This window comes from Arachis duranensis, unplaced genomic scaffold (genome assembly GCF_000817695.3).
Source record: "Arachis duranensis cultivar V14167 unplaced genomic scaffold, aradu.V14167.gnm2.J7QH unplaced_Scaffold_232527, whole genome shotgun sequence".
Classification (NCBI taxonomy): Eukaryota; Viridiplantae; Streptophyta; class Magnoliopsida; order Fabales; family Fabaceae; genus Arachis; species Arachis duranensis.
This window is the reverse complement of record NW_026264853.1, coordinates 1,083,318-1,101,643: the sequence shown is the minus strand read 5'-3', so window position 1 is coordinate 1,101,643 and position 18,326 is coordinate 1,083,318. Positions and strand designations below refer to the sequence as shown.

The 18,326-nt window shown below is 27.2% G+C and overlaps 1 protein-coding gene and 1 pseudogene across 1 annotated transcript; both read left to right on the top strand.

Moving 5' to 3' along the window:
* Positions 1-2,057: 2,057 nt before the first annotated feature.
* On the top strand, positions 2,058-10,139 carry LOC127744275 (fatty acyl-CoA reductase 3-like). The gene is made up of 10 exons (XM_052256561.1): positions 2,058-2,279; positions 2,368-2,471; positions 3,175-3,377; positions 3,477-3,577; positions 3,666-3,846; positions 7,979-8,140; positions 9,007-9,088; positions 9,190-9,456; positions 9,562-9,689; positions 9,773-10,139. The coding sequence occupies exons 1-10, from the start codon at positions 2,075-2,077 to the stop codon at positions 9,924-9,926; spliced, it is 1,587 nt and encodes a 528-aa protein (XP_052112521.1). The 5' UTR covers positions 2,058-2,074; the 3' UTR covers positions 9,927-10,139.
* Positions 10,140-11,876: 1,737 nt separating this feature from the next.
* LOC127744224 (alcohol-forming fatty acyl-CoA reductase-like) lies at positions 11,877-17,666 on the top strand (annotated as a pseudogene).
* Positions 17,667-18,326: the final 660 nt, after the last annotated feature.

Below are 18,326 nucleotides of genomic sequence, written 5' to 3'. Positions count from 1 at the left end.
ATATATATATATATATATATAATGTTTTCAATTGGAAAAATAAAACATATGTCATTTCGTGATATTGTGTAGGAAAGCAAATTTTTTATACATCCAATTTTAAATCTAAATTAAATCAAATATGATATTTCCTAACTATTTTATCTTCCAACAACTTATTTTGAAAATTTAAATAGAGGGAAAAAAAAGAGATGCTACGATCTATTCCACCGTTAATCTATGGGAAGGAGGTAGTACGATTTTATTTTCCACCGCTAATCTATGGTTAATTAAGTGAGCTTCCAACTAGTTCCTAACCAAATTGGCTAATTGATTAACATCTTAATTAATTATATTATGTGATTCTTTCATGTATTGTGTTTGTGCCACAACTTTATGTCTCACTTCATTCGTATAGTCTCATCTTATGCCTATTTTAATTTGTTAATGGCAAAAATATATAGAGAGTATAAAAATTAATTTTTAATTAGTTAATATTAACTAATTTTATTTTATGTTTTATTACTTTTTTTAAATATTTTTTATTTTATATAATATATATAAAAATATGCTTTCCAATATCTAAGACTTTAACTAATTATAATTTGAATGTAACATATTTATCATTTTAACTAATAATAAAGAATAGATAATATATTAAGCTGTGTTTGTTTATAGATATTGTACACTGAAAAAAAAATTAATTTATTGATATTCGGCTATGCATGACAAAATAATGTCCGTCATTTATGATTGTGAATAATATTATTGTGATTAATTAAAAGAGTTTTAAAATAGTAAATAGTAGTAATTAAGTACATCTATAGTTCCATACACATATATAGCTTATATGAACATGTTCCGCTTATGATTGGAGCATTTACATGTGGAAAACTGGACTAAGATTATTACATTAAAATCTTTGACCACGCATACATATTATCATGATATACTTATCTTAAAAATTTAAATTAATAAAAAAATAATATAAATAATTATATTTTTAATATAAAAAAATATTAGAGACTAATAAAATTTGTGATGTTATAACCATCACTTAATCATCATTAATATTTTTAATGATATAAAATAACATCTAATAATATAAAACTTTTTTTTTATGATTAAGTATTGGCCAATTTTTAATAAAGTATGATAATATAGTGGAATCGTTATCACTGACTTGTGTAGGGTTATATTAGAGGATTATCGCTGTTGTTGGGTGATGCACAACTAAGAAGTACGTAGTCAAGTGGGAAGAAACTAATAACGATGTTTTTGTGATGATATAGATTGATCACAAATTAAAACGACTTCATTAACAACCACTAGCCTATATTCTTGACCTACAATCCACCAGCATGTGATTTGAACGAACCAACGAGTTTTTAAGGATTTTTTTACTGTATAAAATGTATTATATCCACAATTAAAAAATGAACATTCAAAATAAAATATTACTAATTTCTCAAACACAATATACGTATACTATCCAGAATAACCATCCGGATACCAGAGATAATACTCCAAATTATACACATTATACAAATACTCCTTTAACTTCCTATACTTTTTCTAAAATTAAATTCGTCAATTAAGTGATGTAATTTTACAAAATGTCCTGTTTCAATCAATCAATTAATTTGGTGAAACTATATTTAATTTGTTTATTTATCATCGTTGACTTCTTAACCTTTTCTCTAAAGAAAAATTTTCCCCTAATATCCTTAATATCATCATCGTTATTTAGCATTTTGAGGCATATATAGTATGTTAATGTCATACATACATCTAACTATATACAGTTATTTATTTATTTATTTTTAAATAAATATAGGAGTACGGTTCAAATATAATCAATTTTTTAGATAATTTCACTTTAATAATTGTTGATGACTTGGCTCAACTACAATAAATAGAGAATTTTTTTTTTGGAGAAAAAAACAGAGATAAAATAAAAATAATAAGAAAAAGTGAAATCGTACTTCACTATCACCAACAGCTTAGAGGCTTACACATATGCACACCCCCATGTCCCAATTAATTGCTCTATTTATGATTGTTTTAATTTCTCTACTTATATCAATTTGCTGGCATGCCACTAGATTATAGCTACTCCACTACTCTACTTCACTATCACAAGCACTATATTAGCCAAACCACTTTGGTTAATTTCCTTACCCTTCTCATCATATATACCCTAAGCTTTTATTTTTCTTCAATGGAGGTTGGAAGTGTGCTCCAGTTTCTTCAGGACAAGACCATTTTGGTTGTTGGAGCCACAGGATTTCTAGCCAAAAGTATACATGCTTCCTCTTTTTTTGTTCATTCATTCATATTTGTGATGAATTGATATGTCTTTTTATTTGGTCGTTGTATATGTTTCAGTTTTTTTGGAGAAGGTGTTGAGGGTTCAACCAAATATTAAGAAGGTTTTTCTTCTCTTAAGAGCCACAGATGCCAAATCTGCCACTCATCGCTTGAACAATGAGGTGCATCAATACATACATATGACCCTTTCTTTATGTGCATGAAAGGCAATACAAACAAATAATGTTTATTGATTTTTTTTAGTTATTAGTAGATCAAATAAAAAAATTTAAAAATATTATTCATGTACCAAAATCAGTCATTAAAATCAACTACCAATGTCTTTGTATACAAATATATGTGTGAATTAATTTATTTTTGTTAAAAAGAGGAGAGGGAGCAATAGGAAAAGGATTTATGAGTATTCAAGTTTTTTGAAATGATACAATATAAAACGGTATTTATAGGTGTTAAGAGAATCGAAATAATAAAAACGTTATATTTTATAATAAATATTCAGATATGTTAAATAACGTTAATTAATTTAATTGATACTAATTATACTTTAATAATTTTCGATGTATATTTATATTTTAACATATATTTGGTGCTGATTTTAGTGACTAATTTTAGTGCACACGTAGCATAATCGAAAAAAATTAAAGAGAAAAATGTAATATGATGATATGATGAAGAGGGAAACTATAGAAAAGATAATAAAGATGAATATCACATGGTTTTAACAAGCATATATTAACTTGCCGGTTTAATTAACCCCTCATCAACCTATTGTTATTTTTCTCATGATATCAATAGATTAATTAAGCTTATTATATGATATATACGTGCTAATTAAATACTATATTTATTTAATTTTGCATGCAGATCTTAGGGACAGACTTGTTTAATTTGCTAAAAGAAAAGTTAGGTACAAATTTTAATTCCTTTATATCTGAAAAGTTGACTGTGTTTCCTGGGGACATTTGTTATGAGGACTTGGGTTTGAAGGATTCAATCCTAAAGGAAGAGATTTGCAACCAAGTTGATGTTATTGTTAACTTGGCTGCAACCACTAATTTTGATGAAAGGTATATATAACTATAAGGATCTTAATTAATTAAACTATTATTATTCTTTCATTTTCTTCCACTTTTGACTTCTCCTTCTTGGGGGAATTGAAAATACAGATATGACATAGCGTTGGATCTAAATGTCTTTGGAGCTAAGCATGTTATTAACTTCGCTAAACAATGTATTAAGTTAAAAGTACTAGTCCACGTATCAACAGGTTAGTATATATATTCATTAATCAACAGGTTAATTAATATATATTAAGGTTATTGCTTAGTCTTACAATTATTTGATATCTCTATCAGCTTATGTGTGTGGTGAGAGAGGTGGGCTCATATTAGAGAACCCATATCACTTCAAAGATGTACCTGGATTAGACATCGATGCTGAAAAGAAAATTGTGCGTGACAAGTTAGATCACCTACAAAAACAAGGAGCAACTCATAATGAAATTAAAATGGCCATGAAAGACTTGGGTATTACCAGGTTAGTCAAATTGTTCAAAATAAAAAATATTTAGTAAACAAAAAAAAACCAAAAATAATTTGAATTTATCTTATTTAATATTTATTAATCAATAATTAATGAATATTAAATAAGACAAATTTTAACAATTTTTTTTTGGTTTTTCTAATATTATCGGTTTAAATTTATCAGTTATCATTCTCTTTTCCTTTTAAGTATATTTTTAGTTCATATATATATAAGTCTATTTAAGAAGCTTCGTTGTTGCTTTAAAATATGTCATAAATTAGTGGTCCATTAGTCCATTATTACTAATAATAGTGTATATAGAGCGTAATCTGAAAATTCAATTTGATAAAGTTGGAGGCGTGCAAAGAGGGTTGTACAAATTGCTTATAAATGGTGAGAAATATGAGTAGTACTACACACTTTAATTAACCTCCAATAGAATAGGATATGTGTCAATGTGTCATCTCACACTTTGTAGGGAGCCACAAGAAAGGTAGACATCATATCTACCCAACAACCTTAGGTGCCTTTAATTAACTTTGATACTTATCTTTGTGTCTTATTTTCAACAATGGTCTCTCTCAAAATTAATAGTTCAAAATGGCTATTAATATAAAATATATTATTACAAATAATTTAATAATTTAAATTATTCATATTAAATTGTTCAAAATTAAAAATATATATCATAATACAAAAAATATATTTATATTCATAAAAATAATAAAAAAATTACCTTAATTTTTTTCAATCAATTTTTTTTATATTTTTGATAGAATTAAATTGCAACATTTTTAATTAAAAAAACTATGAAAACGATTTTTTTAATAGATTGAGAGGTCTAAAATTTTAAAATTATTATTTATATTTAAAATTGATATTTACTAAATTTTAAAATTCAAATAAAATAATATTTTTTATTTTTATTTAATTCAATATTTATGATATAAATAAGATCACTGTTATATAAATTATTTAATATAAAATAATTTAATTTATGACTATAGCTAATATATATTATACATAAATAAATTAAATAATATATATTTATACATAAATATATAATGGTTGAATTTAATAATTAATGTTAGAGTATAAATAATATTTTGATTGACTTTTTTAAGGATAATAACTCATGATTAAATATATAGGGCCATATTTATCATTGACCTAGAACGGGTCATACATTCAGCAATCCAAATCATGCACTTTTCTTTTTATCATTTTCTTAGAAAATTATGTTTTTAATATAATCTTTATAGATTAGCTACTTTAGTGTATTAATTATCAGGCATATTTATTAGTGAAAAAGACTGATATACAACGCATGTTTGTATGTTAAGCAAGCATGTTCAAAGGTCAAATCTAGAGAGTTGAGTTAAGACATGCAAAAACAGAGGAATGAACGGAGAATTGTTTTCATTTATTTATTATTTTTAGGACAAATCACTATATTAAACCAAGAGAAAGAAAAAATTTACAAAAAAGAAGCCAAATAAAAATTTACTTTATGAATCTACCAATAGCCATTTTTATATAGTTTGAATTTATTCAATTCGAACTCTATTTACATATAATTCGAATCATATTGATTCAAATTATACACACACGCACACACACTAATTCGAATCCTGATTCGAATTACACGCACAGTAATTCGAATCAGGATGATTCGAATTACACCTGATTTATTAAAAGAAATTAATAATTTATTAAAAAATAATTTAAAAATTAAAAAATATATATTTTATTTCATGCATTAAAAAAAGCTAACAAAATATTTAATTACAAAACTTCTTTAAAATATTAATGAGCTATCAATTTAAATTCCATACGATACTCTTTTGTCCATTTTTAATAGCTCATGGATATTTTTTAATAAATTTTTTAAATTATATGGTGAGATATTACATGATTCGAATTACGCATGGAAATTCAATCACTCTGATTCGAATTATATGGTGAGCAATTCGAATGTAATCTACATAGTCAATAATAATTTAGAAATTAAAAAAATATTTTATTCCATACAAAATAATTAAAAAATATATTTTATTTATTTTTCCACACATATTTCCTGTTATTATATTACCATTGGAATCCTCACATATTTTTAATTTCTCAACCTAACCTTCACAAATTCTAACACAATTTTCATATAATTTTACTTGAGACATGTGTCTCATTTCTTTGATTTGTATAAGTGAGTCAATATTATATAAATGGGTAATAGACGTATCAGTACAAGCTTTATTATTGACTAATGATAACTCTATTTATATTAATATAGAGAGTAAATCAAATAAATATTTAAATTATTGGTCTCTAAAATTTGAAAAAATATTATTCTTCATTATAAATATGTTTATTATAATTTTTTTTTAATTTTTAAAAGCTGTTTTACCAAACACAATTATAGTACTTGTGCTTATTAAAAGCTATTTTTAATGTGATTTTACCAAACGTAAGTGTTGTAGCTTTTAAAAAGGTCGTCTTTTAAAAGACAGCTTTCATGAGCTATTCTTAAAAAATAAAAGCTTTACCAAACCAAGCCTTATTCAAATTATACGTGAGCAATTCGAATTTTATACAATACTCTTCTGCCCATTCTTGATAGTTTATGAATATTTTTTAATAAATTTATTTAAATTATACCACAAAAAAATATTTTATTGTATGCAAAATAATTTAAAAAATATTTTTAAGCTATTTTTTAAAATTATTTTGCATAGAATAAAATATTTTTTGTAGTATAATTTAAATAAATTCATTAAAAAATTTATTAGAATTTGTTACGAAAAGGGAGTAATTCGAATCAATATGATTCGAACTTCCCCTTGTCACTTGATGCATGTAATTTGAATTGACTAAATTCGAATTATGATTGTCTAATTCGACCCTACTTGATTCGAACTACTTGTACGCTTGGTTGGTCATAATTCGATCTAGGTTGATTCGAATTTAGTTGATTCGAATTACATTATAGTGTACTTTGGTTGATTGATGAATGAGATTTTTGTTTGGCTGATTTGCGTAATATCAATCTCCCCTTGGCATATATGTGTTTTTTACCCTTATTTTTATATGAACTGGCCACATCTACAGCTGAATTAATTTTTTAAAGAATTTAAATAGAGAACTAATTTTTTTGACCAATATAATTAATTATTTAAAATTATATATTTTTTAAATTCTAAATTTTTAATTTTTAATTCTAGATTTTAAATATTTTTAAAAATATTATGTGCACATTAAAAATTAATTATCGTATATCTTTGTATAAATACATGTGTTGTTTAATTTATTTTTAATGTATATTTATATTTTAACATATATTTTATACTGGTGATTAATATGGTTGCTAACTTTTGGTGTTACTGTAGTATGATGGAATCTTTTTTGTTTTAAAAAAATAACTTCACAATAAAAATGAGCTATTATTATAGTTAATTATAAAAAGTAGTAGTATTAATATCTGATATAATTTTGTAAAATTAAATTGTAACTTTTTAAGAAGTTATTTAAGTACATATGGAAAAGTTAAAAAAATATTTTTATCATAATAAATTTTTTTATCACATTTCTATTAAAATAAACATTTTTAAAACTAAAAAATTAAATACAAAATAACTTATTTATAAGTTACTTTTAATATAAGTATTTATTATTTAAACAATTTTTCAAAAAGAACTTAATTAAGCTGTTTACCCAAAGGAAAAGTCTAAGGCGCCAGCAACTTTTGTGTTTTCTGACCAGCACTTAACCATCGAAACAAAAGTGAGTGATCTCCTACCATTAGATGTAATCTCACACCATTAAAAACACTATTGATGGTCAATTGATGGTTACAAAACACTAAAATTGCTGTCCCCCTAATATTCCTCTTATCCAAATTGAACCTAATTTTGTTTTCTGTTTTAAGTAACTAAACTAACAGATTCTGTTTTGTTAGTTAATGTGCACATGCTTTATTAGAGTGTAACTTCCTCATTTGATTAGCAACGCTTACTAGTATTTAAGCAGATAGAAGAAGACGTGTGCTATGATCATTCTGCAATCAAAATTTGCATTCACAAACTCACAAAACCTTGTATTCAATCATCAACTCTATTATTCACGTATTGTGTTTGATATCATTGATCAGGGCAAAGGTGTATGGTTGGCCAAATACATACGTATTTACAAAAGCAATAGCAGAGATGCTTGTGGAACAAATGAAAGAAACTATGCCCGTTGTTATTTTGCGTCCTGCAATTGTTACAAGTACATTCAAAGAACCTTTTTCTGGTTGGGTGGAAGGTGTAAGGTAAATAATAAGATCAATTTCACTTTTATAAGAGTGATTATGATGAATGCAACCTTATATTTATCATGAGTCAATAATTACTTTAATTAAACTCTTGATGATAACGATATGAAGAGATCATTTTATCCAAGTTTGACTAGGTATTACTTTTGGGTTAACTACCAATTCAATTCAGGATTCGAAAAATTCAGCCGCTAACAAAAAATTCTTAAAAGATGTCGAACAAAAAAAATTAATAAATATTATATTTTTTTTAAGTTGCAAAAAAACTTTTATATTTAACAAACGATTTATCCATTAGATCTAAATTTTTGTGACAATATTTGAATAAATATTTAAAAGATGCATAAAAACAATTCAGAGTAAAATTTGATCTTTAGATTTTTTTTATTTTTAAAAAAAATATAATCATTCACAATATTTTTTTTAAACAAAAATTCACTTGACAAAAAATAATCAAATTTTAAGGATGAAAAAAAAAATTTATTTTTCTAATAATGATTGCAAAAATTTACATCAAAATTTAATCTCTAATGTCATTTTTTAGAATATATATTTAATATCAATTTTTTTTGTCTTGTTTTTATTAAATCTTTCTAATGTTTATTTGTCATTAACATCTTTTGATATTTATTTTCTCTCGAATACCATTTTGATAATTTACTCTATCACTGTAAGCAGGTAATAATAACAATAATTGAAATTGTGTCTTTATGGCAAAAAAAATTGGTTGACCATAACCACCAACCATATAATAATGCACCAAATAAAGAGAAGCGACAGTTAACTAAAAATGGAAATAGTATAATAAATAATACATTAATGAAAAGTGACATGAATTCTTTCAACTCTTGTGATTGTTACAGAACAATAGATAGTTTAGGTGTTGCTTACGGGAAAGGAAAACTAACATGCTTCCTTGGAAACATCAATGGAGTTGTGGATGTGGTGAGTTAGTTGCTGCGATGCACATAAAAGTACTATTACTATATGGTCCAAAATATGTGACATAATTTTTTATAAGATGCAATATTATTACATTGAAGCAGATACCAGGAGACATGGTGGTGAATGCAATACTAGTGGCTATGGTGGCCCATGCACATCATCCAAGTGATGCTATATATCATGTGGGTTCCTCTGTTAGAAACCCTGTTAGATACAGTAATCTCCAAGACTATGGATTAAGGTATTTCACTGCAAAACCTTGGATAAACAAAGATGGAACACCTGTTAAGGTTGGCAAAGTTACTGTCTTCACCAACATGGCTAGCTTCCGCAGATATATGTTCATTCACTACCTCTTTTGGTTAAAGGTTCATTTCATCATCACAATCACTCAACTTGACCATAAATGTTTGTCATTGTTATCTTTTCTTAATTAACTAGACTGGTTTGTTTTTTCTTTTTCAATTTAATAGGGACTTGAACTGGCCAATTCAGCATTTTGCAAGTACTTTCAGGGAACATATCAAGAGCTGAATAGGAAGATCCAAATTGTGATGCGGTTGGTGGAGCTTTATAGGCCTTATTTGTTCTTCAATGGCATGTAAGTATATTATTGCTTCTTCCTAATAACACTAGTCATTATTAACTAATATATATATGTTGGTTGGTCATTATGGGGCGCAGATTTGATGATATGAACACAGAGAAGCTGCGAGTGGCAGCAACAGAAGGAGGGGTAGAGACAGATTTGTTTTACTTCGATCCTAAAGTGATCAATTGGGATGATTACTTTATGAACACTCATCTCCCAGGCATCGTCAAGTACATTTTCAAGTGATGATCATTATAATTAATTAGCACTATCCAATAAAAAAATTAAAGTGATTAATTAAGCTGGTATATATGTAAGTTCAAATTTGTGCTTCAGTGCATGATCGAATCCAAGTGTATGTTATCTATTTGTTAATCAAAGGCAGTGTATGTACTATTGTATTTACTTATTCTAATTTACTACATTTAAAAAATGCAACTTATCCAACTACTTTTACAATGTTTGAGTAGCAGTGACTATTATTATTTGTTCATAAATAAACTACTGTCTATTCCAGGTCTATAATAATGTGAATAATTTACTTAAATGCCTAGAGTAGCAAAGAAATTCAGAGACAATAAAAAGAAGCAAGCAAGTTAGGAAGGAAAGTAACTGAAAGAAGTTGAATTTGTAATTTGCATACTTGAATTGGTTGCAAAATGGGGTTGACACAAATCTGAGTCTTTCCTTTTGTGGTGAGGACTGAGGAATCGTTTAATTTAGTAGGTGATCAATAAATAAATAAGTAACTACTTTTATAAGCTTATAATAAGCACTGGTTGAGCTAGGCCGTACAGAATAATAATGAAGGACAGCAGGGGATTTGATGTGTTTGTGTGTATATATAACGACCTAACCGACCACACCGCCATCACATTCAAAATTAAGTTGCTACATATATATTAATGTACATGGTTGTTTCCATTTTCGATCACTTCATCATAATTTATGTTCAATAGAGTTTGGAAGTATATTGCACTAATTGCAGTTCCTTGAGGACAAGACCATTCTAGTCACTGGTGCCACGGGCTTCATTGCTAAAAGTACTGCTCCATTATTGTGTTTTAATTTATGAAAAACATCAAGTAACTAACATTTTTTCTTTAATTTATATCTGTCAGTACAACAATTTAATTGTTTAATTTGGTGGATTGTTACAGTTTTTGTAGAGAAGATACTCTGATCCCAACCAAATACGAAGAGATTATAAAGAAATGCTAGGAGATCATCAGAATTTATTATTTTTTGTCATTATTTAGTCATTAATTCAATTTCTTTAATCTAGTTCTTTTAGTCTAATAATTCTGATGGCCATTTAACATTATTCGAGATTATATCTTCTTTTGATAATTGAGACTCACAGATATTGAATTATGAAGTGCTTAACTTATTGATTGTCTCAAATTTTTAAATTTAAAAGGAATAAAGACTTAATTTGGCTCTTATCTATTTTCACGAAAAACAAGGTGTCTTTTACCCATCAAATTAATTTTTATTATTATTTAACAGAGATCTTTTAACAGAAGATCATATTGTCTTAAAATAAAAAAAGTTAAGTGTCAAAGTGTTTCATCAAAAGCAAGTTTGATCTTTACTCAATTTAAAAGTAGAGCGAGTAATACACACACTCCCCCCGATCTCATATCATCACTATTATGCAGATGTAGATCATTGGCAAGGAGTTGTTCATATTGCTGAAGGAAAATCTTGGTGCCAACTTCAATTCCTTTGTGTCAGAAAAGTTGCGAGTGGTGCCTGGAGACATTTCTAAAGAGGACTTAGATTTGAAGGACTCCATTCTAAATTAAAGGATCAGATTTGTTATTGTCATGCATGCCTGTTCATTACTTGAAAATCTTCACAAATATATAACGCAGAAATTAAGCCTCTCCCAACACAAAAGGAGAAAAATACCACCAGAACTTATTAGTTAGGTGGATTTTTATATAGCAATGGCAAGAATAATAATGGAGAATGCATGAACTATTTGAGGAGAAGATAAGAAAAGGTGGTAGCAGCTTGGTTCAAATTCATCATAATAAGTTGTGTATGGTCCAGCCCCTTTAAATCCAAACCAACCTCTACTATCTTTTTCATCCAACTGTGCAAATTCAATTCATCACAATAATGGTTCACTCTGCTAATAGTAGCTATAAATAAATAAATATCTTTATTTATCTACTTCATCAATCAGATATGGAGTTGGGAAGCATAACGCAGTTCCTTGAGGACAAGACCATTTTAATCACTGGTGCCACTGGCTTCCTTGCTAAACGTCTCATCTTTATCTATCTCTTCCTTTATTTTTGCATTCTTATAATTCAGTTAGCATCATTATGTAGATAGTGTTTACTTGTGTGCTTATTAATTTGCAGTTGTAGTGGAAAAGATATTAAGGGTGCAACCAAATGTGGCAAAACTTTATCTTCTTGTGAGAGCTAAAGATTTTGAATCCGCCACTCAACGCTTACATAATGAGGTGATGATGAATATATACGTAAATAATCAGGTCTATTTTCAAGTCAAATCACAACAAATTAATCTTAACTTAATCCATCAAATATATCTATGTAGATAACAGGGAAGGAGTTATTTAGATTGGTGAAGGAAAGTGTAGGTACGAAATTTGATTCCTTGGTCACCCAAAAATTGATCGTCCTGCCCGGAGACATTTCACAAGAGGATTTTAATTTGAAGGACTCCCAAATTTACAAACAAATTGATGTTATAGTTAATTCAGCTGCAACAACTAACTTTTATCAAAGGTATATTATGGTTACTAAAAATGTTAGTTACACACCAAAATCCGCCACTAAAATTAGTTATCATATATTTGTATATAAATACATATGCATTTTAACTTATTTTTAATGAGTTATAACTTGATGGTTTCAGTGGCTAAGAGAAGAGGGGGGTTAAATCTTAGCTCATTTTTGCTTAGTAACACTTGCTTGTCTTTTAAATAACTTCTGGTGATTTTTGTCTCGTCCCTAGCCACGAAACTTTTCTTTTTGTCTCGTCACTTGGCACGAGATATTTTGCGGTTTTATCTCCTGAGTAGCAGAAACAGAAAATGGAGTAGAAGAGAAGAAAAATAACACCCAGATATATCCTGGTTCAGCTGCTAAATGCAGTGCAGCCTACATCCAGTCTCCATCACAACAATGATGTAATTTCACTATAATCTTCTTGATTACAGACTGTAAAGTGCTAACCCAACTTATAAGGGGATTCCCACAAAATTATGAAACACAACACAGATGTACAAAGGAACTCTAAGGACATCTATGTCTTTTTCTTTTAATTTTGCACTCTATGCCTTTTTTTGCTATATGGTTTTTTCTTACAAACCTCACTGTTTGTCTTTTTCCATGAGACTCAAGACATGACAAAATTAAACAGAAAAATTACAAAACAGAATACATTGAAGGAGAAGAAAATCTGTTAGCTCAGGCAGCTCTGAGAACTCTGTGCCTTGCACTCTCACACTTTCTCCTTACTTCAAACCCTGACTGTTCACTCTTACTTATAGAGAGAAGTCTTCACGGTTGAAACCAAACAAACCAAGCTAAACTTATTCTTCTTCAAAAACAAAATCGGTTCGGCCAGAGAGAGAAAAGAGATAACTCATGCAAAACCCAACATGCAATTACCTCTAGTCTTTCCTTGGTCATCAATCTTCATCAATCTGGGCGCTCCATCCTTGGCTTGCTCTCCAAGATGAATTTCTGGCCCTTGATGCTTCATGATGAGGATAGCTTCATCTGCTCTAATCTCTGCCTCTTCCAGCACGTAGCCACCCTAGCTACTTCCTGTGGTGGTTGAGCAGAATCAGAGACAAGCCATCCCTCCAGGAATCTTCTCCTTACTGGCCGAATCTCCTTCAACCATTTTTGGTATGAAGAAGTCAAGATCTCATCATCATATCTTATCATAAGTGATGAAAATCTTAGTCATTACATTTTTTATTTTTTCTTGCCATCATTGTGATGGTCTTTTGGCGTGTTTTTCTTTCTTTTCGGTAGCTTAATTTTTCTTCCATAGCTGCTGTGTAATGACCGAAAAAGATGAAGGAAAGAAATGAGAGAGAAGACAGAAATTTGAAAAGCATTAAATTAGGAAAGAGAATGAAATTAAATGAAATGATTGCCCTGAGTAGCGTGTAGCATTAAGTGATGCAATCAAATCAAATGTCTTTTTCTCTCATTATTTCCATGCAATTAATGATAATTGAATGAATTTGGAATCCATCACATGGGAAAAGTTGAGATCCGTTGAAAGCATGAGACAATAAAAACATTTGCTTTCCTTCTAACTTGGTTTCGGAAGCATTGGTGTATCCAACCAAGATTTGAGTTGGGCTAATGATAATGTTAATATAATCTGGCCCAAACAAAATTTAGTAATTCAGCCACACTTTATTAATTATTTTTGAACCAATGTTAAACAACAATTCACACTTGGGTTTGTAATATTTTTCTTTTATATTCGGTCCAATTAAAACTGCATCGTAAAATTATTAATTTAACAAATAAGAGTTAGAATCAATTTAATAATTTTGTAATTAATAAAATTAATAATGTTTAGTCATCACAAATTTAGAATTTTCCAAACTCATTATAACTCAAATGGCATAATCTTTCATACTCATCTAAGAGGTTGCAGGTTCGAATCTCTCTATCTTTGGTAAAAAAAAATGTGTATCATGTATTTTTATATATATTGTATACTGGTAACTAATTTTAGTATACACCTAACAATTATAATATAAATATAGAAGTAATAAGATGATGATGAACATCAAAAGAATTTTATTATAAAAAATGTTTAGTAACAAAAAATATTAACCAAAAACAGACAAAATTTAGCTTATTTAACATTTGTAAATTGTCACAATAATTAATAAATGTTAAATTAAACCATTTTTTACTTTTTTTTTTTGTCTAATGCAGATATGATGTTGCATTGGGTGTAAATACATTAGGAGTTAAGCATGTGTTGAACTTGGCCAAACAATGTACTAAGCTAAAAGTGGTTATCCACGTGTCAACAGTAGTTTAATTAAAGGTTATTTTTGCTTTATTTGATTAGAGAAATTGAAAGTAGGTTTTTAATTATTGGAAAGGGAAAAAAAATTGCTATACTTGCAGCTTATGTATGTGGGGAGAGAGAAGGAGTGATATTAGAGGAACCACATGAATTGGGCGTGTCACCAAATGGAGTTGCAGGACTAGACATTGATAGGGAAATTAAATTGGTTCAAGAGACTTTGAATCAGCTTCAAGAGAAGGGTGCCACGCAACATGATATTCAAATGGCCATGAAGGACTTAGGCATTCAAAGGTTTTAATTTTCTTATAGCATGTTGAAACTACAATGAAATTCGTATGTGAAAATTGAATATTAGACAAATTTATTTTCATTTACAGAAATATTTGGTAATCAAAAAAATATTAATAAAAATATTAAAATTTATTATTTTAAATTTTATTTAATACATTATACTATAAATAAATACTAGATAAGATAAACTATTTGGACGGATTTTTTTGTCACTCTAGATTACTGTTTTATTCGTAACATGATAACTAACGTTTTTTTTCCACCGATAAACACAACTTATGTATAATAATGCATATTTACAGAATTAAATTAAAGAATTCAACTAGTAATTAATTATTTTTTAGTTAATATCAATAATTATTTTTAAACTATTTTTTTAATCCTAAAATTTAAAATTTAAATTTTTAAAGTCTAAATTATAAAATTTAACCTAAATCCTCCAAAAAATGATTTTTTTTTGAAAGTACACAATAAAAAGTTAATTAATTAAAAATTAATTTTTTTATTTATTCTAAATTAAATTAAATATGTGTCAGAGCAACTGCGTATGGATGGCCAAATACATATGTCTTTACAAAAGCCATGGGAGAAATGCTATTAGGATCTTTAAAAGAAAACATTCCTGTTACTAGCACTTACAAAGGTACAAGGTAAGCGCGCATATATTATATGTATTAAATGTTATCAATTTCATATTTTATTAATTATTGAATGAGATATTTTTTATTTGATTCTAAGTATTCTTATGAATCAAGTTTAACAAAATTAAATAATAAAATTTAGAATAATACTAACTATAACTTATTTTGTTATGTTAAACTAATTTGATTGAACTTGGTTAATAAAAAAAATTTGAATATATAATATTATTTTTTATTTTATATATAATTATTTTTTTAAATATATAGTATTTTGAAAATATAAACATATATGACGACATTTATTTTCTTGATTGGCCTTATCATTTAAAGAACCGTAGACAGTGTAGTTGTTACTTATGGAAAAGGAAAATTAAAATGCTTCATATTGGATCAAACCGCACTTTTAGATATGGTGAGTAAGTCAAGCTAAGTGTCTTTACCCTTTAACAATTCTTATTTCTTAGTTAGTAGAGAGTGTACGTATTTCTATAAGTTTGTGACAATAGTAGTAAACTTAATAAAAAAATGATTAATTATGATTGATGATGAGATACCAGCAGACATGGTGGTGAATGTAATATTAATGGGCATGGTCGCACATGCAAATCAACCAACTAGTGGTGATGATAATAATATCATTTATGATGTGGGCTCATCATCTTTTAGCAATCCATTCAAATACGTTAATATCTCTGATTATGCCACAAGATATTTCACCGCAAAACCATGGATAAACAGAGATGGAAAGCCCGTCAAGGTTGCCAAACTTAAGATATTGAAAAACATCGCTACCTTCAAAAGATACATGTTCTTTCGCTACCAGCTTCCACTGAAGGTGCTTGTTATTACTATTTAATTCATAATTTCAAACTATCCCTACCAATCACTGTTACTTTACTATTTAATTTAATTGAGTAAATATATATATTTTATAAACATTTTCGATTGTTAAGCATTTATTCGAAAGACAACACGTGTTTTTACAATTCAAAAATTTATAATCAATTCCAATAATTCAAATAATTTATGAAAAAATATAGGTAGACAATGAAAATGTTAAATAATGTGAACAATAGATATATTGGATATTCAATTCATTAGGTGTGCGGATAGCTATCCTAATATTAAGATTTAGGTGGATAATTTGTGGTGTCGTGTGTTTTTACTTTATTGGACTAATTTTAGAGTCAATTGTTCACATTATTCACAAAAATAATTATCTACCTAATAAAGTTCATGATTTATTGATGTGTCAGTAGTAATCACTTAGTCCTCGACTATAACAGCTTAAACTAATTAATTAAATAATTAAAGACTAGTTAAAAATTCTTGAATTGTAAAAAAAGAGGAGTGCTATAAGAGGTTAGTAGATTTTGCAATTTGTAGCAAATAATTAGCCATCATTAATATTTTTAATAGTGTAAAAATTACGTATATAGTGTAGAATTATTTATTTTTTTTACTCATTAAGTAGGCTTTCTTTTAAAAAAAATGTTTTGCCTTTCAAATAGAGACCAAGGTCATTTCAATTAAGTCTTACACACTATAACTTGCATTATATTAAATTATATTATACTATATATGTAGGGACAAAAGCTGGCCAATGCAATGTTGTGCCATAGTTTTAAGGGAATGTATCTTGAGAATAAAAGGAAGATCCAAATTGCTATGCGCTTGGTTCATCTTTACAAGCCTTACTTTTTCTTCAATGGCGTGTAAGTTGCTTATTGATATATAGCAAGAAACCTAGGATACTAATAATATATATATATATAGTAGTAGCACAACTTGGTTTAACATTAATTAATTACATAAGCATTACTTGTTTTTTTTTTTTTTAAACAGATTTGATAATATGAATACAGAAAAGTTATGTCAGCGGCAAGAGAGGTGGGTTAGAGTTAGATTTATTCTACTTTGACCCAAAGGTTATTGATTGGGAACACTATTTATGAATATCCATTTCCCTGGTCTCGTCAAATATGTTTTCAAGCGATCATAATCGCATACATGTACTTTGCAAAGAATATATAAAATATTATATATTTCTAAAAAAATATTAAGTACATATCAAATCAGGTATCATATATGTAATTTAATTTATTTTTAATATATATTATATATTTTATATTTTAATATATATTTTACATTAATAATTATTGATAACTTTTCTAATTAAAGGTGTTTTTTAATATTTTTCCTGATTAATAAAATTTTATAATTAATTTATTCTATCAACTATTTAATTTAATTAGCACAAGTATGATAATATTATTAAATTTAATTTATTTGAGTATTAATAGCTTGATTTCTTATACCTAAAAAATTACATATTTAAATAAAATAGAATTTAAAATTATTCAAATACAACAAATAAAAATTAGTTATATATGAGTCATATAACAATTCTAAATAAACCGCGACAAGTTAAAGATGTTTAATAATTTTTATGAAAATCTCTTTTATCAATTGTGGATTATGTTGAAGCATGAAGAACTCATAAACCCTACGTGTTAGCGCGGTTTATGAAGAAAAAAAAAAGTGAAGAATAAAACTTTGTAATCTACAATTGTTTATGAACGAATACTTTTTGATGATTTTCAATCCAAAATATTTAAAAAAAATTAAAATTAAAATTAAATTTTTATCTAAAGTAATCAAA

Coding starts and splice junctions, on each gene's coding strand:
- LOC127744275 (XM_052256561.1), top strand. CDS start 2,075: ATGCCACTAGATTATAGCTACTCCACTACTCTACTTCACTATCACAAG. Junction 9,089..9,189: donor TCAATGGAGTTGTGGATGTG/GTGAGTTAGTTG, acceptor ACATTGAAGCAG/ATACCAGGAGACATGGTGGT. Junction 9,457..9,561: donor ACTACCTCTTTTGGTTAAAG/GTTCATTTCATC, acceptor TCAATTTAATAG/GGACTTGAACTGGCCAATTC.